A 23,958-nucleotide genomic window follows, 5' to 3' on the forward strand; every position below is an offset into this window, starting at 1 on the left:
GTGTTGTGTTTGTTAACAGGCATGGTGCATGGAGAAATACTCCGTGGTGTGTTCATGTGTGTGCGTGCGTGTGTTACACTATGCAAGTCACATGCAATAGTCCTCCTACTGAAGGCATCTGAGGAGGAAATGTCAGTTTAAAAAGCAACCCTCGACACGCACCAAAAATATAGCAGCGCTTCAATTGTTCAAGGAGAAAATCACGACTGTTCCGTCCTACATACTGTATTATCCATGTGCACAGCCAGCAAGGCACACAGTCCATTTTAGACCAACTTTTTTTGCCTCCAAAGTAATGGCAGCGTTAAATAGATGCTGATTAAACTGTGCTAGTCAATCCACATTAAGTCAAGGCAGAGGGCAGAGATGCGTTGGTGTCCTGCATGTGTTTGTGAAATCCTCAGATACTCTGTGTTTAATGTGGCAAACTATATTGAATATTGACACAAAGGAGACTTCAAAAGCATCAACCTCCCCCCCGTGAATATCTTCTAGTTATGTTAGGTATACTGTCGGTTCTGAAGAGCATTATAATCTCCTCTTTCTCAAGTGACAGCAGCTGATCAAGGCACTGCATCTGTGTAGCGGAGTCTACCGCTCAGATCTACTGAGTCTGCCTCCTCCACCCGATCTCATTTCTTCTTCTCTCTCACACACACAAAAAAAAAGAAAAAAAAAAGGGAACATTTTTGAGTCCATTAGTGTGCCATGCCATTACAGTAACCCATAAACCCCTTATGAGAATGTGAAACGGCTGCGGTGTGATACTCTAAAAAAGTCTGAGTTGCCCATTTCTCCTTTTCTGTGGGACTTTGTGGCAGCTTTGAACGCTCCGGCAGAGAGAAATGCATGCTGCATAAGTGAATGTCAAATTCTCTTTATTGTGTCTTGTTGAACCCAATGAGAAGAAAAAAAAAAACAATCCAAAGAGGATGAATAAATTGAATAGCATCAAAATCTAAACACTGCACATAAACTTACAGTATTAGATCCTTTATATGTAGAGAGAGCATTAACCGTTTGTTGCTGGACATGGTTTTCTGATATGCTTACAGCCCAAGATACTCTATTTTCCTGCTTGAGGATTTCAGCCTCTCTGTGCCACTTGAGTCTCTGAGAGGAAAAACACTGCTGCTACTGCTGCTGTTATGCTGAAGGAGAGCTGAAGCAATCAAGGTGCTGTCTTTGTGTGTGTTTCCACGCACGCGCACGCGCACGCGCACGCGCACGCGCACGCATGCGTTACGTGTGTGTCTGTCTGGATGTGTGTGTTTGCTTGTGCAAGTCATGCGTGGGCGACTGCAAGAAGTGAGAGCATTCAAAGATGTTTTGCTTTTGCTATTGGTGAGAAGTGAAGAGCTTTAAAAATTACTTCTTTCATCAACATTTGTCAAGGAGATCAAGGGAGAATTACTCAATTGTGCACTTATTTTACAAAAAGCATTAAACAACTGACAGAGTTAGAGTGCAGATTTAATGTTATTCTTTTTGCACGTCTCACTTGAGCACAAGTTTAATCGTTGATTATGCAAAATATTAAATGGATGTGAAAGGATAATCAGTAAAAAAGGCACTTTAGAGAACTACAGGGAAGATGACGGGGAAAGTGGAGAAGAAACACAGAAACAGAGGGACAGAGGGACAGAGTAAAAGGGAGGGTGTGGTCAGTGTTCCATGGCTGCCTCCTCCTCGTCCTCTTCGTCACTACAGGGTTCGTAGTCTTCATCCAGGGCTAGGTCTCCCTCCTCTCCCTCCACTTCTCCTCCCAGCTCCCCCAGCAGCTGCTCCGCATGCTCCAACATCGGCTGGTCATCACAACGCAGCTTACTGTAAAGCTGAGAAAGAGGAGAAAAGAGAAAAAGGATGATGCAAGCGGCTGATGGGCTAGTAGTGCGCTGGGAAAACGAGAGCTTTTTAGACAGAAAGTAAATTATAATGCAGAAATGTGGATAATGAACCTGATGTGGGGCATTCTATTGTACTGGCTGTGGAGGCATCGCAGGAAATGAGATATGGTGAGAGAAAAGCTCTCGACATAAACTCCTCTTCCTCTAGCGCTGTGTCGCTGAAGTTAACAGTGCATCACTACAGCATCAGTAAGCAGCAGCTTTGGAGATGAGGGAAGTGAGCAGCCCTGAGGTTTGAAGTCTCCGAGCGCTGGTTAGCCCGCCTGAAATATCCAACAGCAGCTGCATTCTGTCAGCAAGGCAGTCATGGCTCGCAAAACGCTGGTAAACAGTTTTTGTCTTTCATTTGGCAAATCAGCACATTTGATACACTGTTCAGTCGCACAGAGGAGACAAAAAGACCATTTATCTTCCTCTTGCTGTCGCAACACGCGTGCGCACACACACAAAGATAAACACGCATTTGTACTTACACATACTCACAGACAGGCGCGAATGTATCCTGATGCACATATGGTATGTGGTGTACACGTGCGCACACACACACACACACACACACACACGCGCACACACAACACACACACACAATCGAAGTAGTTATCTCAGTGAAATATGCTGTGAAGGAGCAAGATAAAAAAGTCCCGTTCTGAAAGCAGCCAGTAGATTTATCTCTGTAAAATACTCCGCTTGTGTGTAATTACTGAACCCAAAGTGGAGCTGGGTGATAAAACTACTGGTGCTACCACTAAGAACAGCAAACATAATCGTGTGTGTCTCTGTGTGTGTATACAAAGGAGTTTCTCTGTGTGTGTATACAGGGAACTGATACAGCAATTTATTATTTTCTTTCCAGAAACAAAATTGGAACGAGGGAGCGAGACAGAGAGAGAGAGAGAGAGAGAATGGAGAAAGTGTGGGAATAGTAGATGATCTAGGACCATTATTCTATTTAGTCTACCAAATGTACATAAAAATAACACGCACACGTGCGCACACACATGCACAGTCACTCGAGTTCACGGACAATAAGCAGCTGAGTGCCATCATTCTTACTAAAAGTGTAACGAGGCCAGAAAAGTGAAGAAGAGTGTGTGTGACTGCTTTGCCCCGGGAACAGTCTCTAAGCAACAGCAGGTCCTGACAGGAGACACGCAGTCCCATGGGAACTCATTTGGAGTGCAAGAATTTCTTGTGTGTGTGTGCATTTTTGCATGTGTGCGTGTGTGTGTGTGTGTGTGTGTGTGTGTGTGGCTATGAGCGGATGTTGTCTCTGCAGGTTGGAGCTCCAGGGAGGTGGAGTGTGACCCAGGCCAAGACAGAGGGTCTGACACCAGGGGAGAGCTGACCCACTCAGCCCCCTCAGAGCACCAGAGACTCAAGGAGAAAACACTGATTTTCATTCTGCCAGTGTCACTCTAAAATGCCTCAAGATGTTTATCCACAACAAGCACTCTGAATATAAGTTTGGTTTGCTTTTTGAATAGGCTCGGCTTATGTGACAATACCCAAAATAATTGCACAGAATAGCCTTGGGGAAGGGGGGGGGGGTCTTTCATATGAGTTGCATAAGAGAAATACAGTATGTTGTATGTGTGCTTATGTATGTGCATGCGTGTAAATGTGTGTGCGCACATGTGCTGCAACACAGAATACTATATTATGTGTATTTATATGAGCTGATATTTAGTAGAGAGCAACCAATCAATTGCGTAGCGTGCCCGCTAGATAGGATGTGATTATTCATGGGGATGCTTTCAGCTAGCTAAACAAACAGGAGCAATTCTTTACACGCACCGCACCAAGCGCTGCTGAGATCAGCACCGCCATGGCAAAAAACACAGGCATTTCTCATTTACAACAGCCTATGTTTTCTCTTCTCACTTTCACGGCCCAGAGAGCTGCCTAGAGAAAGAGAGAGAGCGAGAGAGAGAGAGAGAGAGAAAGAGAGAGAGAGAGAGTGTGTATGTGTGTGCGAGCGAAATGGTTTAACTTTTCCATGGTTCACTTTGCTCTAGTTTCAAGCCCTACGTTACGGCCCAGAGCACACCTGACCACTGACACACACACACACACACACACACGCGCACGCACACACACACACACACACACACACACACACACACACACACACACAGCGGTGCATTCACACATGCACAGACGCACATACCCCTTAATTCATTCTCTTTTCCATCCTTACTTGATCTTCGGGAACATCTATAGTACGGTCTAGTATGGCACATAATCTTACAGTGCTATGCCTTTGTCCAGCAGACATAATAATGTAGTAATGATAATAATAGCTAATGTATCCTTGAATTGATCTTTTTACCTCTACTTCTTGCTCGCCCCCTGCCTCTCTTTCTATAACTCATATGGCAGAATAAGGACAGGATGATTTTGTGGTGAAAGCAGAATCATTCCATCACTGTTCACCTCCTGTCACTATTATGGCAAAAATGATAATCCCGATTATTTTGCTAAATACTGTGATAATTATTATTAATCATGATTATTTGTCTCAGTTTCAGGAAACAACTTTTTTTTTTGCATTTTTGCACATGAACATTTCTACCTTTTGACTTTTTTCAGCGCAGTATTTCTCAAAGTAGCAGCAGATAGAAAGTCTTGTTTTAACTCATACTGTGTTACTCTCATTGTGGTTCTTATTTACAAAATTTAAAATAATAAATAGGCTAATTACTTCTTTATTACTGCTGGGCGCAGCTACAACCCTAAGGCAAATGCCACAGACTCTGTACTTGTATGCAAAACCTGTTTAAAACCAAAAATAACTCCAAATGATCCACTTTTAGTAGCTAAAACAATGTTTTCATGTTCAGACTCTGGAGAAGGATTTTCCTCTTTAACACTGGGCCGTTCCATTCTTTTCCACTCTGCTTGTCGCTCTGTTTTCCCAAAGATGGTCTATGAAAGGTGTCTCTTTCTTTCCCACTGAGCTGCCTGCTGCTTTCCTTTTGGTCACATGGGTGCACGATGCACATTCAAAGCTTGTGATTGGTCGTACGTAATGTAAGAGGACACACCGGGACTTTCAGGGGAATTGGAAATATAACAAACACTTCAATATCACCGAATTACACAATAAAATTGCAATATACTACAATTAATTGTGCAGCGCTACCTCCTGTTCCGCAACTCTCCTTAACCTCTCTTCTTTCGTTTCATTTCTTAATGCCTTCATTCTCCAGCTTCCTCTTCTGACCATTTTCTCCTCTTGTACTCTCTATCTTTGGCTTTCTTTCGCCCTCTCTCTCTCTCTCTCCCTCTCGAAATGACCTTCCAGTCAAGGTGATAGATACCTCTTCATATGCTCACCTCTTACCACTTATAGGCGCGCGCACGCACACACGCACACACACACACACACACACACACACGCATACACACAGTTACCATTTTGCTGGCAGAGCGATGCCAAATCCTACTCTCCTCTCTTTCCTCCACTTCCATCTCCTCAGTCCTCGTCTCTCCATCTCTTTTTCAAGAGAAATGGAGCCTGCTGCATATCCCTCGTATAGGAAGCGTGGTGTGATCAGATTCATGGCTTCAACACATATTCTCTCTGTATATTCTCTCTTTCTCGACCCCTCTGACTCGGTGGTTCACATGTGCGCGCACACACACACACACACACACACACACACACACACACTCTTTCACAGGGGAGGCTGGGGTGTGACTCTGGCTGAGATTAGACCTTCTTGAGTGTGAACAGGGCATGTCGTCGGCACTCTGTTTCTCTCAAGGGGGCTAACTACAAACACACACACACACACACACACACACCTTAACACTTCACTCCTCCAGTTCACAGCCTTGCTTGGGAAAGGCATTAAAATTACATGACAAACACACCTTGGACCAACCCAAGCCACAATCTACGCCCATGGGATACCCTTTCAGCCACATCAAATAGTAGAGCTTTTGACCTCCATTTGCCCCAGCTACCTCTGCGCACACTTAAATGTGGGCAGGCACGCACACACACACACACACACACACACACACACATTGTCCTCTGTGCATACACACTGCAGATCTTCCCTCCGTCGCACCCTATCTGGCTGAGACTCAAATTCCATTTCACGTCCGGTTTACTATTGATTTTACCCTCGCCACTATTCACCAACTACACCCCCTCCACACACACACCCCCACATCCAATCTGTTCTCCTCCTCGCCTCCTCTTTCATTCCCCCACTCCTGCTCGCCCTCCCTCTTCTCTCCTACACTTCTTTCTTGTCCTCTCAACCCATCCATTCTTCCCTATCATCCCCCTTTTTAGAGCATCTCAGCTGAATGCAATGGGTGTGTGTGTGTGTGTGTGTGTGTGTGTGTGCGTGTGCGTGTGCATCGATCACAGAATAGATGAATAATGAAGACATTTCTTAACAAATAATTAGATATGCGAGTTGGCACACACAACCATAATTAAATATGTGCATCCACATAAGGTGTGACTCCGCGCACACACACAAATGCTCTCTCTGTCTCCCTCACACTCACACACACACACACTTACTTAGCAAAGTCATAAAGTATGCAGAGAAGTGGACTGGCGCCAAAACAAGCCGTTGGGCTTTGAGGCCTCATTTCCATGTTGGAGCCCATTTTAACTAGCAGACTGACTCATCGTTAATAATTAACACTCACATTGATGCTCAGAAACAAAGCTCTGATAAAAACAAGGGAAGGGTTTCAACTACACAATGCACAAACACACACATGAACAAAAGCACACACAGCTAAGCATTTAAGTATAAAATGGGGGGTAATTCTATCACTGCATTCTGCCGCACCTTTCCAAGGTCTCTGTGTATTTACCTTTCACATTATTCTCTGCCAGTTGCTTCACTCACTCTGCAAAGAAACAGCTCTGCTGTTTACTCGTCACGCTCTGAAGCCTCCCCCATTCTTCTACCAGTCTTTCACCTTTTTCTTCCTTTGTATTCGCTCTCTCCATGCAAAAATATAAAAATAAGTACTTAGTTCTCCTTCTTTCTTGACTTTTTTCTTTCTTTTTACTTTATTAACTCTCTCTCCACACAAATGGCAGCTCAAAGCTTTATGCGCACTGTACCCTCATTCCTCCTCTCCACTGTTCCTCCCTCCCTCCCTCCCTCCCTCCCTCCCTCCCTCCCGGCAGCTCAAAGCCCACCGCGCTCCTGTCTCGGGCGTCGACATCCCCAGTGGATGCTGCTTAGACAGGCCTGTCACTAGACTCCTGGCCAGAGACAGACATCAATATACTGCCATTCTGCTGCCCCTACTCATCTGTAGAGGGAAGAGATGGAGGCAGGGAGAGAAAGAGAGAGAGAGAGAGAGAGGGGTGAAAAGGAGAGGAGAGTAGAGAAGAGGAAAAGAAAGGAGGTGGGGTCTGCCATCCCTCAGTCTGTGCTGTCTGATTTACAAGCCTATTGGATTTTAGACTTACATGAATCACTGCTCCATGGAGGCAGTGCTCGCTGACAGAATGACAGAATGAATGAGACACATCACTCTGTGTGTGTGTGTGTGTGTGTGTGTGTGTGTGTGTGTGAGCGCGTGAGCGAGAGAGCAAGAGAGGGAGAGAGAAAGAAAGAGAGAAAGCGAGAGCAAGAGAGATAGCGAGAGAGAGAGAGAGAAAGATAGAAAGAGAGGCCTATTTGAACGTCTTAAAAATTATAGACAAAGGCAAGGCTGTGGCAATAATGCAGCTTAGTTAGGAGCGTCTCAACATGACAACATGAACTCCTTCTCTGGTTCAGAGCAGCCACACCACTGTGTCAGCATATCAGATGCAACTATCTGTCACCTTAGTTGTTAAGTGCACTGTTCAGGAATGAATGCGTCGTATTTATCTCAGAGATGCACAAGAGGCTTTGTGTCTGTCATCATTAAGCAGCGACATCTGAGGTCCTGGGGAGAAGGTACGGGGGGGGGGGTTATTGTGACCACAAGTACCTTCTTAGCCCTGGTCAGGTACGTTCTGGCCGCCTCCTTCAGTGCGTCCCGCTCCTCCCCCTCCTCGTCCGTCGTCTCTCTCTCCTCTCTCGCTTGCTGCTCCCTCGCCTTTTCCATCTGGAGGTAGCACACCCAGCCGGAGAGATACCACACCTGGGAGACAGAAAGAAAGAAAGAAAGAGAGGTGGGGGGTGGGGGGGGTGGGAGGGGGACAGAGAGTCAGACAGAGAGAAAGTGTTCTTTGTTGCAGTAAGTGAGCTGTGACAGGGGGAAACAGATTTGTAACTCTCAAGGAGCGTCTGCATGAAATCCACACACCCGCCTGTGACAAATAGGTTTCGCACGTCTAACATGGAATCACACAGGCAGACACCGACAAGCCATCACTCACATAATACCCGTCAACGCGATCTAACTCTGACACATACACTCATTTACAAACGTTTGTATGAGTGCAAGTGTACATGTGCAGATAGCTACGGAATGGATTCACCCCCTTCACTTTTTTTTTGCACATTTTCAAAAAGAATGTATTTGGAATTTTTTCTCTCTCTGAAGCCCGTGCAAAGAACTTTATCAAAAACCATCTACTCAAAGGCATTCTAATAGAATTAAAAATAAATTCCCTCTGACAAAAATCTGCTTTGCACTTCAAATCCTATCATACCCACTCACAGCTTGTGTTGTGAACAATATTTTCCTTTCTATCTGAAAGGAAAGGAGGAAACATGCAAGGATGAATGTTTTTATTCATCTACTTATTTATTTATTTTTCCAAATTTGTTTTCTCAATTTTATACCTTCACATACTGTAGGCTACATTTATCACGATTACATGATTACCTTTCCGCTTTGATAAATCGAGTACTTTGGGTGTAGCAAAACTACAGACGCTGTAGAGTGCAGCATCAACTGTTGCTGTAGTTTAAGTTACTACAGTCTTGGAATAATCAGGATAATCATATCATTCATCAGTGTATTGTCAAGAAGAATAGATTCACTCCATCATATTGCTTGACTGTAAGACTGTAAATACAAGGTGAGAGAGCGGCCGTTGGTGTTAGGAGTTAAGTGTCTGTTGACTGACTGTCTCCCCGCCACATTACGGCCCCTAAATTCTCCCCCTTCATTTGAGTGACACTCAATTAAGCGTTAGTGATGTATCAGAGAGGGCCGCTCACAGGTGAGGAACTGAGGCAACATGGGGAATAAATTTCTCTGAGACGCACTTTCCTCAATCATCACTTCCTGTTGACATGAACGTCACCAGCCAGCTGTTGCCACAGATTTTTTTTTGATTTTTTTTTTTTTAAACAGTCCTTTATTAGATAGCTGATGTCATACAAGAAGAAAAACAAGGACAACAATCATTCAAATAAAAATCCCACAAAAACATATTGCCAGAGGGAGTCATTAGAGAGGAAGGAAATACAGTTAGACAGATGTTGTCAACGTGGTTTTGCAGATTTATTTTTCATTCCAGCAATAAATTCCAAATAGTTCTGTCAATTAAAAACAAATGAAAACGGGGTTTTCTGCTAATGAACTTACATTTGTGAATGAAAAATCTACAGAGTAAAATGCTATTGCCATAGTTGCAGCATATGTTTTCAATTTCACTCGAGATGTGCAGGACTGTCTAGCAAGAAGACTGCGTTGCATCACTGGTGCATTACATCGTTGTAAAACTTATGTTTCTACCTGAGAGGTTACACTTTCATTTTATATGAATCCATTGTATCATATACTGGAGAAAAATATATATTTTTTTATGTTTCCCCATTATTTAATTCCTATCCCTGTTATTGTACATAATTGTTTTCAACCAAAATGTGGCAAATCCACATCTATTTTATTTACTATTGTTATTAAATATTACAGTAATTTGAATTGTATCCAATTAATTTAGAGCTATATTATTACATTTATGGGAAGTTGTCTCCTCCTCTGCTATGCCCTCCGCAGTAGTTCAGTCTGGTCTGCCTGCTGGGGCAACCTTTGCTTTTAAGCCAGCATTTTAATTGCCTCAATTTCGAGGGAGCATGGGAGAGCTGAACAGCCACTCGCCCTCGCTTCATTTGGCTCACTTGGTAATGGGACACCACTCCAACATGGAGATGGCACGCCTGAACGCACAAATCTGAGGGTTAGTGTCTAGGCAGAGTGTTTTTGGCTCCTGATGCCCATGTCCTGCACCATGTGAAAGAAAATCTCCAAACAACAAATGGATTTTGAAATCATTTTGGTGCTCCACACAATGTTCAAAAAGTCAAAGTTCAACTGCATGCAATCATGCTCATACACCAAAATCTTTTTTTTCCTCTTTCTTCCACATAATCACACATGCTTTTTCTTCTTCTACATGCATAATCACATACACTCGAAGAACTGCTCCACGCCTGCTCTTCCACCTCCCAACACAGTCATGTTCAACTCTCACTGCACATGGAGGTGTGTGTGCGCCTCTCATCCAAGGCCAGAGATCACCCACCCACTGTTCTTTAAGCACCAAGAGACGAATATTAGCTTTGTTCATTATTCATCGAGGGCAGAGGCAGTGGGGACCTGCACCTCTGCCAAATCAACAATTTAGCTAACAAACACATCAAGGCATGCCACACTGAATTCAGAATTGCCGCTCGGCATGCTGAGTGGGAGGCTTCTCCCCTGCAGCCATGCTTATCAGAGCAACGGCAGCGCTGGATGACTGTAGCCTCCATGAGTCTCATGATCGCAGCTCCAGCAGCTTGGCTGTTCTCAGTAAACGCAAACGGTCAAACGAGGAATGCATGAGGAAATATTCTGTGATTCTGTGCTTTTTTTCTGTCACTGAAAAGTTCTCTGTGAATGCAGAACTTGCTAAAACACATTACTTGTGTCTGTATCTGTATGTGTGGAAGAGAAAGACTGAAATTGGGTCACTTCAATTCAGAATGAGAAATTGTTGCTTCAATAGAAATGAGAACTACCCTATGTCCTCAAAACGGTTTTGCTAGAATGAGGCTCTTTTGAAACAGTTTATGAACTGTCCGTTTGAACATATTTGTGTATGTGGTGAAGATGTTCTCGCATACGCACTTGAAAATTTAAATATTAGACAGTTAGCTAATTAAGAACTTCAGAGAATCCACTCTACCCTACCCTACCCAAACAGAAGCACACATAATAAAATAAATGCTGCATATGTCAGTCAAATCACTGTGACTAGAGCTATTTCAGAGTGAAGGCACATCTTAGTTCCCATATGGTGCCGTTGAAGGAAGAACAAAAGCCTCATGAATCAACAGAATACCTTTGAAACAAGATTTGCAAGGAACTAGCTCCGTTGTTTGTGCAGACTTAACGTTATATAAGTAATGCTCCGACTTTAAGATATACAAGAGCAAGGAGACGGAGGCGAGAGCTAACAACTTATCTGCCGCACTTTAGGGAAAGAGAGAGAATAATAGAGAGAGAGATAGAGAGAGAGAGAAAGAGAAAAGAGAGCATGAGAGGATAATGGAGAGAAAAAGAGAGCATGAGAGAATAATGGAGAGAGAGAGAGAGTGTGTGTGATATATTTCTGACATCATTAATATGACTCTTGTAACACAACTGGGATATGATCTGACAAAACACTGTCTGGCCATTAAAACTGGTGACTGTATGCATGTGTGTGCACTTGCAGACACATGATTGGCTGTAGGCCTGCTCAAATCGAGTGTCACAGCTGTGCGTCTCTGGAGCGAGTTTAAAAGTTCAGCCCCCTGATGACTGCTCTCAATCTGTCAGCTGAAGGGTGTGTGTGGGAGGCTGAGCCTGAGGGGGAGTGGAGGAGTGAGGGGGGAGAGAGAGAGAGAGAGAGAGAGAGAGAGAGAGAGAGAGAGAGAGAGAGAGAGAGAGAGAGAGAGAGAGAGAGAGAGAGAGAGAGAGAGAGAGAGAGAGAGAGAGAGAGAGAGAGCAAGCCATGTTATTCTAACTGACACACAGTGGCACACCTTCACTTCCTCTGCTACTCACAGTGGGGATTTGGAGCACACTGACAGCACGTAGCTCCCACTAAAGCACAGAAAATACCGCCATTTACGCCACTCTCTAATATGCATTCAAGTTCTCAGTCGTACTCTGTGTGTGTGTGTGTGTGCGTATAAACATTGAGAGTACGCATACACACAGACCCACACACACAAAAGAGTGACTTCAGCAGAAGCGTCTAGCTGCTCAGGTTGAGGCCTCCTGCTTTCCCACTGCGGTGATGAAAGCAAAGTTTTGCCTAAAAGTTGGTCTGATCCAGCAGTACCTACTGTATCATTAATAAGCCTGCCTGCAAGAGGACACATCAAAGACACCATCTAAACCTGCTCATCCAGCAGTAACACACACACACACACACACACCACAGAGTTAATTTACAAGAATCATCAATTCGTCGAGACAGATATGCTGGAAATGCAAAACCAAGTGGAGCCAAACAACCAAACCCCAGTGCACTACTCAAGATTATACATTGCCTAAATCCTTCATTTCTGAGTTTCATTTTGTTCAGAAAATTGACAGTTCTGAGTTCACATCAGGCAATGAAGATGCAATATGTAGAATAATGTATGCATGAAGCCAAACTGACCACCACATTTTATCACTGGGAAAAAGAGAGCTGGGCCGCATCTTCATCACTCACCTGGACGACCTCGTCATCCTCCTCCAGGAGACCTTCCAACACGTCTACTGCCGTCTGATAGAAAGATAGATAGATAGATAGATAGATAGATAGATAGATAGATAGATAGACAGACAGACAGAGAGATAGAGAGATAGATAGAGAGAGAAAATTTGAATTGTAATTTTATTGTAAAATTTCTTCATTACGTACAATTCACGATGTGCACAAGAAATGGAATGCTTTTAAAATGTAACGCTGTCTTTACCCCATAAAAAAAAACAAAAAAAAAAAAACAACCAGCACACACCCACACACGCAAAGAAAAAACAAAGATAGATAGAGATAGGAAGAGACAAAGTGAGAGGGAAAAAAAGGGGTCAGGGAGTGAACAGAATTGCAATGATCTCTATGAAGAACTGAAACATTATTGCAACTTTGTCACAATAACAAAAACTTTGTGGTGCAAACACACGGATGTGCACACATTTGCTCTCAGTTTCACACACACACACACACACACACGCACACACCACTGTGCATCTCCCAGCCAGCTCGATCAATCAGAGTGATCAGAGGGTCTGATAAGCTTCTACGAGGCCAGTCTCCCATAGACGTCGTCAATAGCAACAAGACAACAGACATGGCCGTCGATACACACACACACGCCGGTGCTTATCGCACAGTCGATAGTCACTTCGGCCACGCCGTTCGATAGCCCTCTTAATCCATTCACTGGCATTAAACAGCCAATATATCTTTAGCATCCGCCCCGCTCCGTAGGACGCGCTGATCAATCTCAAATTCAGCCTGACCCATGGAAACCATAAACACCTCATGAATACACACATATACACCCAACAGCTATTCAATAGGCTGCTATCAATATCCCAGCTGAGTTAGAACACACCTTATCACTACAGTCCCGCTGACCATTTTCTTGATCCAACCTCTTCACTTTTCTCTAACACCCCCCCCCCTCCCACAGCCATTTCTTGTATTCCCTCCCTGTAGCGTTTCATGGACGAGATTAGGGGTCCCGCAGGAATTGAATGTTAGGTGACCTTTGCCATCGTCAGTCACTGTCGGGGTCAGTTACTGTGGACAATTTCCGTTACAGAAAACAGACCTCGACTAAAGTAGGCTGTGTGTTTATTTTCCTCTGCCTCTCTCCTTGCGGATTTTGTGGCTGTGAGCGTGTGTGCGTGTGTGTGTGTGTGTGCGTGTGTGTGTGTGTGTGAGGCCCCAGCTGATGATATATTGATTTTTGTCAACCTCGGGTTGGAGGCGACTGTTAGCCAATCACCCGTGGAGAAGGGCAAGAACACCAAAACACACTCGCATACACATGCACACACACACACAATCACGCATGCACACAACAACACAGGCACACAATAAGTGTGCACAACAAGCAGTACTTGTTTCTTGTTAAGGCGGTCTTATTAGCTGGAGAGCTTCCTATTTTTTTTTTTTTTTCCCCTCCTGCTCTTTTGAGTTCTCTCTCTTTTCATTAAGCCTAGGTGGTTCCGGTGGCGATAAAGAGGTCTGTTGCCTGGGTAGACCAAGGGAGAGTCAGGTTAATTGAGAGCATCTCGTTAAGAGAGTGTGCAAATGTGTGTGTCAGGGAGTCAGTTGATTGATTGCTGGACCAATTATCAGCTGAATACCCATTGTGCTTAATTAATTAATGACTGATTAAAAATACACAAACAAAAACACCTAATCCCTGCTGATGATGAATGGATTCATGTCCAGTGTCAGAACTCTCTCCTTGACTTTCATTGTTATCACACAAATGCACGCGCACACACACACACACAAACACACAAACACACACACACACACACACGGACACGGACACGGAAATTCAAGCCAAGCACTAGATATAAGAGATAGGAGTAAAGATCTATCTGGGTATTAAACAACTGATAGGAGCAGGCAGTGTTGGAGCAACAAAAATAGAACAAGAGATATCTGGAAGCCAGGATAAGTGAGCCATGATAACCATTATATCGTCTCCACTCGCTCTCCTTCCTAACTACAGTGGTCAACCCAGAGGCTAGTGATTAAAGATTCAGAGATTCTTAAGCCGCTTCAAACTCTAAACAACAACAAGATTAATATTCCTATGAAGATAAGGGGAAGGGGGGGGGGGGGGGGGGGGGGTAGCATGAAAGAAAAAGTGAGGAAGATTGGGAGAAGGATAAAAAAAAAAATAAGTATCTTAATAAACAATGCAAAACCAGTCCACGCACAAACACAAACACAAACACACGCCTAACTATATGTTGTCCCCTTTACTTCAAGACCTGCAAAAAAAAAAACAGCACTCTGGGGAGGAGCTCATTTATAACAGCCATTGTGTGCGTGTGTGTGTGTGTGTGCATGTGTGTGTGTGTGTGTGTGTATGTGTGCTTGTGTGTAATCTTCAGGCAATTTTGTTTAACAGAATCATTTTACCAGAGCGCACAGCAGAGACAGGAGAAAGACAAATCACTTTACAAGCGAGGGCAGGCCGTATCTCTAACACACAGAAACCCATACACACACACACACACACACACACACACACACACACACACACACACAGGGACACGTCGCACACTTAAGTAAATAAATCCTGGGGATGTCAGTGCTAACTGTACTCTCAAGCAGCATTGGGTAGAACAAGCTGCGCTTCATTGTGAGCTAAATTTAAGAACAGCAAAATTCAAGCGAATAACATGAAAGTAAACAAGACTGACAAACACACAGAGAGCAACTAGCTATCAGCTGCTGTGACAACCATACCAGTTGTCAAGGGGATGGTGTCTGTGTGCCTGGCTGTTGTGTGGCATGTGAACTAGTGGTGGTGATGAGTGATGATTATGATGGTGGTGCGTGTATGTGTGTGTGTGTGTGTGTGTGTGTGTGTGTGCGCACACGTGAGTGAGATGAGGGGTTTAATTGTTTTTTTAATTGCTTTGTTTAATTGTCTGTTTTCTATTAGTGATCAATGTAATGTCCTATCTGACAACACTGATCTCTGAAATAGGGCTCTGATATTGCATAGTCCATTAGTTTGTATTTAAAAAAAAAAAAAAATCAATAGGTCAATACACACACACACACACACACACACTGAATCAGAAATTGATTCAGAAATCCAAAACAGGCTACTGGACATAAACACCTACACAGCTGTCTCACTTATGCTGCCTTCCAGCTCTCCTCGTGAGCTGCTACTTCAGCTACAGGTTCGGCAGCTGTAAATATGACTTGACATGCGTTCAAGTGCTTCTCCTCGGAAATAATCCAAAGAAAAAGTGGACCATGAAACAAATGTAATTTTTGGTGGCTGTCGTGTTTTTTTTTTGTTTGTTTTTTCGAAATGAAGTGGCACAGAGCCACTTTGTGCTGCAGCAGAAGATTGAAGAGGAGAGCAGCAGGCATGTAATTGATGTTTTAATTAATTTATTAGCCCAAAGTCACTCTATATTTTCTCAGTGCTAATTATTTACATAGAATGCCAGACAATGACATAATTCAATGCATCATATCAGTTGATGACATGGTTTCCATGCTCTCCGCCCCGTAAAGATCACATCTTGGTAACTCGGGTATCATAAAAAATTCCCACTTTCCCAGTCAAATGTATTGCTTTGTTGGGTCGTTCATGTGCACTCAGCTTGTAATTTCTGATTGCACTTGGATGCAGCAAAAATTTCATGAAATGTTTCTCCATAAATCCAAAAGCAAGCTGTCCTTGGCTTATCATCTCTGTCTGATTATGAGGCTTTTTTAAAATATTTTTCTTAAGTCATGGCTGAGATATATTTATATTACATTATATTTATTGGACAAAGATTTTCCTTTACTTAACATAGATTATTATTTACCCACAACAGTTTAATATTTTGTGTTTATTATATTTTGTTATCATTTGAACCATGAAAAAGTGAAATGCCTTTAATTCAGTTGTTTTGCTTGGGTTGTGCAGGCTAATATGTCGGTTTACTGCAATTCAAACCCAAAGCAAATACTAGCTCGAATGCGTCATGAGGCCAAACTGCTTTCAGGCAGTTTCAAAAGAACTTGACTGCCAACCAAGAGAGACTGGTGGGTTTTAGGCAAGGGCAGCAGAGCTGTAACACCTCTGCTATTCTAAAATACAATAGTATTTGCCAGAAATAGCCAAGTCAATACAGCTTTAGAAAACACAAAACACTGCTTTAGTATTTTTCTTAGCGCAAAATCATAAATCAAAAATGTAAAAGACTTTCAAAAGATCTTTTTAAGATTGCACTGGTGTGACCAAAGAAAATATTTGGTAGCACTACTGGAAAAAAAATGGTGGCACTCTAGAACCTTCTGAAAAGATAGCCTTCACACTGACAGCTCTACAGACTGGAAGCACACAACTTTATACAAAGTTTAGAGTTGTGAATAGATTTATACTGCACAGACAGAGAGAGAGAGAGAGAGAGAGAGAGAGAGAGAGAATGTGAGTGTGTGTGTGTGTGTGTGTGTGTGCGTGAGAGAGAATTGAATTTTAAGAGGCTCATGTATTGACCTCTTCATCTTACAAATCCATTTAGAAACCAGTGCATAAGTCAGGGTAAGCAGCATTTAGATTGCACTACCTCTGCCCATAAGCAGAAAGTAAAAAACGAACAAAAACACAACCAAAAGCACAGTAAAAAAAATCAAGGGGGAAGGGGAAAGAGAGAGAGAGAGAGACAGAGAGAGAGAGAGAGAGAGAGAGAGTGAGAGTGAGAGAGAGAGAGAAGGGAGAGAGGGAGAGAGAGAGATAGACAGAGAGAGAGAGAGAGAGAGAGAGAGAAAATGTGAGTGTGTGCGTGTGTGATGGAAGGAAGAGGAAGGAGAGAAAAGAGAGGATGTTCCTATCAAATCCGGCTAAGTCCCAGTCAGGGAGATGGAGAGACAGACAGAAAATAGCTTGCTTCTCCTCTACTTCCACCCATAAAGTCAATTTCCGTCAAAAACTTTCAAATAGCCGATGGCTAAAAGCAAACGCACACACACGCGTGCCTGGAAGTGTGCACACGCACGGGCACACGCACGCACACCGAAAAAATATTCACGTTATAAAGCACTCAGAGTGTGTGCAGTTTGTGTTTTGGGCTTGATGACACAAACAGGAGGATGAAGACAAATGACATGTCAGAAACTGTGGACCGAGACGCTGTCATTTTACTGATATACCTGACAGCCCATCTCCCACACACACACACACACACACACACACACACTCACACACTCAGGCACTGTGGCTGTAGCTGAGCCGTTTGGGTTTGAGAAAAAAGGGACACTGTTCTCATTTCCCGTCAGTAATAACCATAAACCGCTCAATGAGAATGACTACAAATTAATCACTGGATCACAACAGAAAATAGCTGAACCGCTGTTGGCATGGCAGTAATCACAGAAAATGGCTTCAAGCGTTAATGACTGTTAAGGGTTTTTGCAGTGAACTGAAGGCACTGAGCTACTAAAATCAAGGCCATTAATACTGAAAATTGATGAGTGATTTAGTAGACAAGTGTGCTGGGTCACAGATATGGCAGCAATTTATCAAGATAGTGCAGTTCAGCTTCAGCTTCCTTCCTCTTTCTATTCCTCCTCCGTCTGCCCATTCCTCCTACCCTCCCTCTCGCACCCCCTGCCCCGGTCTCTCTCTGTAAATACCACTCTTCTATTATTGACACTGAACTCTGGAGGGGATAAAGACCAGGCCTGGCCTTCCCACCCTCTGCGCTATTCACTAGAAAGGAAGCACACAAATGCACATGCTGGCACACACACACATGCTGGCACACACACACACACCCACCCACCAACACACATACACAAGACAAACAAAAACAGAAGAAGCACACACAACATTTTACCTCATACTCCTCAGTCTCGATGAGCAGTTTGGCTGCGGTAATGCGAGACTCGTACGGAGGGACCTCGTTCTGGAGGAGAGGACAACACCGCCACACCCACAGTGAGAGATTACAAAAGCATCCTCAAACATAGTTCTTCCTTTGTCTGATAATAATAACTCGATCCAATTTCCAGGTACAAAACGTTTCGCGGCTACGTGGCTGTTAATCACACCCCAAGTGCTGGCAGGCCGACTCCAGATCGGCCTGCTCCGGGAGATAAGAGAGTCATAATAGCGGAGGCCCGGGACTTTTGCCTCAAATCACCCCCCCATTGCTCAGTATTTAAATCTAAACTCAAGACCCATTTATTTGGTACACCTTACAACCTATTCCAGCTTCAACTTTACCAGCCATTCTTTTCCCTTTGTCTACCTCCTTGCAGTCTGCCATTGACAGTCATACACACTACCAGCCCAAAGTTTGGACACACCTTATTGAATGTACTACGTTTTTCATTATCGTAAAGCCATTTTGATCTAAAGGCCAATGCTTAAATTCATGAAATTTGTTTCTCAGACAAATATAAATAGTGAAGTTGATGCCTGATGTATGAATTTCTTTCTAAAGCCTTTGCCTTTCTATCATCATCGTTTGATTTGTTTAACACTTTTTTGGTCACTGCATGCTTCTATTTGTGTTATTACATAGTTTTGATGTCTTTACTATTATTCTAAAATGTGGAAAATAGTAAAAAATAAAGAAAAATGTAGTGTGTCCAAACTTTTGACTGGTAGTGTTTGCACGCACACATACTGTAGTTTGCAATGTGTTTATTCCATGTATTATTTTTATTATCCCTTGTTTTATTATCTCTTTTATTTTTAATCTCTATTTGTGTCCTTCTATTTGTGCTTGCTGCAAAGCACACTGTGACAAACCTGTTAGTTGAAAGCGCTTTATAAATAAACCGGGATCTTATTGAGGGCTGGAGAAACGCCGACTAGGACTCCGACTCACCTGCATGTGTTCCTCCTCCGCGCCGGGAGAGGCGGCGCTCTGTTTGAGGGCAGGCAGCCACGCCCCAACACTCTTCATCAGGTAGTCTCTGCCTTCCTGAACACAGCAAGACACACGATATACTGAACATGTACGCCCCGGCACGTATGCATGCGCGCACAACCACACACACACACACACACACAAATAAGTCAGTGGCTAGAAACTACACAGTGGAAGCGTTTGAAGAACTTCATTCAAAAACAAGATATCCAATATCTGAAACAACTTACATCTTCTCTTTCAATATGACTGATAGTAAAAAAATTAAATAAAAAAAATGTTTGGTACTTATGTTAGGATATTAGGTCATTTAAGCCCTTTGTTGGTAAAATGGGTATACTTTTACAGACGGGATCCTCAATGGTTCATAGATATTGAATGATGAACCTTGAAGAGTGTTATTAATATTTGTATTTTATGTTATTTATTTATTTTTTAAATGGAGTACAGAGTGTTGAAAAATAGAATTCTTCATTTTCTGTATGCGGGAAGCTGTGAGGTGTGATTGGAGCCAGCCTGACCCCTAAGGCTTAGCGCCGGCATTACAGGTCCACTTCACCTTCCATCACTTCATTTGGCATTCTTACAGGCAGCTGAGGCATTTTGTACTTTTTTTTTTTTTTTTTTTTTTGTCAAATTGTCAAATTATTTCCTCAATTTGAGGGATGGTGGCAGCATGGAGACTAATTTTAACTTCTTTTCAGGCACCCATCAGAAAGCAGAGGTTAAAAAGCACAATGAAATGCACAATATGTATTCATTCCCAGGAAAAGGGGAAGAGGATTATTATGTCCTCAGATCTGATACGCCAGGCTAGACATCATTTCATTCATGGCACATTTTTTGTAATATAACAGATAGTTGAGGATGTCATGTATCTTATTTCAATTCAAGCATACATTAGTGACCTTTCTGAAGAACTCCAAGGTAATTAGCAGAAACTTTTTTTTTTCCCCAAAAAGTGCTTTGCTGCCACCTTTCAAACAAAGGTAAAATGGTGCGTATGCCCACACACATTACTGCTCCACTAAAAACTCTTACAGAAAGGCAAACATTTTGAGTTGCAGGTTGTTCGTCTGCCTGTGATACGTTTTTGTAGAGCAGGAACATTGTGTCTGAGCCTTCTGTTGAACATTTTCACAAGTGACTCAAATAAAGAAAGTATTCTTCTCAGACAGTCGTTCGAACTGTGTCTGACACTTCAGAAGGGTCTTGTGGCTTCTTCTCCACTACGAGTCCAAAAGGCCACTCTCTCATCTCTCTCTTTATCAGATGACTCTATATGACCTGGATGATCTGCCCAGTAATTAACATTCCTATCTGCATGACCTGTCTGTGTGTGTGTGTATGTGTGTGTGTGTTAATGTAAGTGTCCATCTGCTGATTAATGGCATACAATTCAATTTGCTCAGAATAATTAACTCAGCAGATTCCCTCTTTAATGTGGTGATAACTCATCCTGAGTGTGTGTGTGTGTGTGTGTGTGTGTGTGGACTGACCTGGTTTCGCTCAGTACTGAACAGGTAACTGGCCATGAGCTGTAGAGCCTCAGGGTTGTCATGGTGATAGTGCAATGCTCTCTCAATGAACTCCCTGCACTTGTCTCCGGCTCCCTCCTCCATGCTACATGCACACACACACACACACACACACACACACACACACACACACACACACACACACACACACACACAAGGGTCAACTCATACATATCTCACTACAAAAGCGATAACATAAAATGGGACAGAAAGTGACAGAGTGTGACAGTGTGTGTTACACTACCAGAGGTCTGTTAGGTAAATCTCTGCCACGGAGCAGTAGGCCACACAAACATCCTTCGCTGTGGGGAGCTCAGGTTCCTCATCTGCTGGGGCAGCAGCTCCAGCCTGCGCCTGCTCAGAGCGGGGAGGGCAGGTGTCTTGAATTGTGCCTAATCAGATTTTGCTACCCATTTTAGATTAATACACTTGGGTGTCCGATGCTCCTGAAAAGCCACGGCAAGTGTAATTAATCAAAAGACAGTCAATGTAAAGCTGTTTTTTAACCTATGAATATTTTATGGAATTACCTAGTTTCCCTTTACCCTTTAGAGAGTGTGATCTTGTCTGTGGAGCTATTCCCTCAGGATACTACATCTGATTAAAGATTATTTAAATTATGTGGACTAAAAAAAAAAAGGATGATGTTTTCCTTTCTACCAAACCTCCTGTTCTTGAGAAAAGATGAAATGATTAACTAATGTATGTCAATGCCTTCAAATCAAAAAGAAACATTTTCCCCAGGGGTAAATTTGTCTGAATGTAAGCAATGAAGGAATTAACTTGGAGAAAAAAAACATGGTTAATCCACACAGACTTTGCATCACAAACAAAGTTGTACAAATAGTTGTACAAATTTACCCCTGCAATTATGTTTTGTCTAAATTACAAGATATTGAATACTCATTTCATATTCAATGTTCACTTCGTCAAGATACAGAAAAAACTATTCAACATGTGTTTTATGATTGAAGTATTGTTGCTGCTTTATGGAGAGATTCAAGTGTGCATGTTTCTCACGCTTATTTTGAAAGACATAATTTGTTGTTATGAAAATGATAAAGTTGCTGACTTAGCTATACATTTTCTTATGGATGTTTTTTTTATACATATGCAAAATTTCTTTAAATTTTTTTATTCAAGTTGTGAATTCACTCACTCTGATTATAAAAAAGAAGACACTGTTAAGTGTACTATACTATAACTAAATATTTATCAGAACAGAAGCCCTTAAAGCTGTACTCTAGTTTCAACCTGTCCTTTTTTCATACTGTATACAGTGGCCCTTTTCCACTATATACTGTATATATATATATACTTTACCTCACCTTATTATTATTTTATTTATTTACTTCTTGTACTCTGTTTTTCCCTAGTGATATAGAAATATTGTTTTAGTTTTTCGTTTATTTTTATTTTATTATTATGTGTCTGTATTTACATGTTAAAGTTTATATATGTTAATTGACTAATTGTACTCTTGATGCTTCAAAAATAAAACGTTTCAAAGATTGTTTTGTATTTTTTTTTAATTGGCCAATAGCACCCTCTTGTGAAAATTAATAATATTACACTAGCATAAACCATGGGTACCAGTGGCATTTTCCCCTTGGTTGGTGCAGAATTTTATAAGAGGTTACCCATACACCCAAGTAAAGGATATTTACTAATGAAGGGAGTGTGTGTGTGTGTGTGTGTGTGTGTGTGTGTGTGTGTGTGTGTGTGTGTGTGTGTACTCACAGTGCTCTGTGCTTGTTTGTCCAATGCAGAGACTATGACCTGTATTCCTCTAGTGTAGTAGTCCACAGCCTCCTTGCCTGTGTGGATCTGTCCCAGGTACATGTACTTACTGTGGCCTTCGTCTGGGCTCAGCTCCACAGCACGCAGAAAAACTTAAGGAGATCGGGTCAAGGAGGTTACAACCGGCCTCATACAAAAATATTAGAAATTCATTATTGATGCAGTCATGTGCAGAAGGACATGCTTTCTCAGTCAGTCAGAGAGAGAGAGAGAGAGAGAGAGAGAGAGAGAGAGAGAGAGCACTCTTAAGTGAAGGATATTCCTTTAGCTTTCTGTGTGTCTCCTTGTTCAGAGTAGATGTGTCCCAGCATGTCCAGTGCCTGCAGGTTAGTGGACTCCAGGTCCAGGGCTCGCTGACAGAAACGGCCAGCCATCTCAAAGTCAAAACTGTCCATGCACTCCTCTGTCTGTACAGCAGAGGATGACAGGGTTTAACAAACATGCAGTGGATACAAATCACGATAAAACTGACAACATTAAAAAGACAGGACATGTCTGCGTGTGTCACTGTGACCTTCTCTAGTAGCTGTTGTACAGAGTATTTCTCAGATGTCTTCTTCTTGGCTTTTTCCTGCATCCTTAGTTTCATTCTTTCCTGTGGTGACAAACCACCAAGTCCTGTATCTGTTTTGATGAGAGATGGAGGGAGAGAGAGATAGTTTAGTCAGTTTTGTGTCATTAGATCAAGAGAGGAGATCAAGTAAAGCATAATTAGATGTTAAATTTCAGCTAATATAGTTGCTGTGCGTAATACATAACGTTACATAGCTGGCAATATTTTGAAACCAGTTCACACGTTACCCCCGTCTGAACAGTTGTCTTTCCTCTTCGTTTTGTTTTTCTTTTTGCCCTTAGCCTGTCCTCCCATAATGATTTTTTTATGATTCCAGAACCACTGTCCTTAAAACAGAATATCTTCCCAAGTGTGGATTTACAACACGCGTGGAAAGAGCACTGTGTAACTCAACAGACGGTACTTAGTGCGCATGCTCCAAGCAGTGTATAGGTGGCTGCTACGGAGAGAGGTAGCGGACATAACTTTGGTGATCCTGAACTACGCTTTCCCACCCAAGCGTTCATGTAGATTAGGGAATATGAATGACTTCGTGTCTATACTGAAACTTTACTGCCCGTGGTTTCTGAAAAGGTGAACTACTCTGCTACACAATGTTCCCTTT

The 23,958-nt window shown here is 42.6% G+C and overlaps 1 protein-coding gene across 1 annotated transcript; it reads right to left on the reverse strand.

Annotated features, from left to right (window-relative positions):
* Positions 1-1,452: 1,452 nt before the first annotated feature.
* LOC139924738 (uncharacterized) lies at positions 1,453-23,731 on the reverse strand. Its single transcript, XM_078287212.1, has 11 exons — positions 23,582-23,731; positions 23,295-23,404; positions 23,041-23,187; positions 22,721-22,873; positions 21,225-21,334; positions 20,942-21,065; positions 19,401-19,496; positions 18,402-18,470; positions 12,529-12,582; positions 7,872-8,024; positions 1,453-1,835 (listed from the first exon to the last, which is right to left on the reverse strand). Exons 1-11 carry the CDS (start codon positions 23,646-23,648, stop codon positions 1,665-1,667), a joined length of 1,254 nt encoding a protein of 417 aa, XP_078143338.1. The 5' UTR covers positions 23,649-23,731; the 3' UTR covers positions 1,453-1,664.
* Between the last annotated feature and the right edge of the window lie 227 nt (positions 23,732-23,958).

Source organism: Centroberyx gerrardi, chromosome 12 (assembly GCF_048128805.1).
Source record: "Centroberyx gerrardi isolate f3 chromosome 12, fCenGer3.hap1.cur.20231027, whole genome shotgun sequence".
NCBI classification, from domain to species: domain Eukaryota; kingdom Metazoa; phylum Chordata; class Actinopteri; order Beryciformes; family Berycidae; genus Centroberyx; species Centroberyx gerrardi.

What these genes read in the sequence shown, in the direction of transcription:
- LOC139924738 (XM_078287212.1), bottom strand. Translation starts at nt 23,648, where the DNA reads ATGGGAGGACAGGCTAAGGGCAAAAAGAAAAACAAAACGAAGAGGAAA. An exon ending in TACAACAGCTACTAGAGAAG is followed by an intron (nt 23,188 to 23,294) that starts GTCACAGTGACA and finishes TCTGCTGTACAG; the next exon opens with ACAGAGGAGTGCATGGACAG. An exon ending in CGGAGGAGGAACACATGCAG is followed by an intron (nt 18,471 to 19,400) that starts GTGAGTCGGAGT and finishes CCTCTCCTCCAG; the next exon opens with AACGAGGTCCCTCCGTACGA.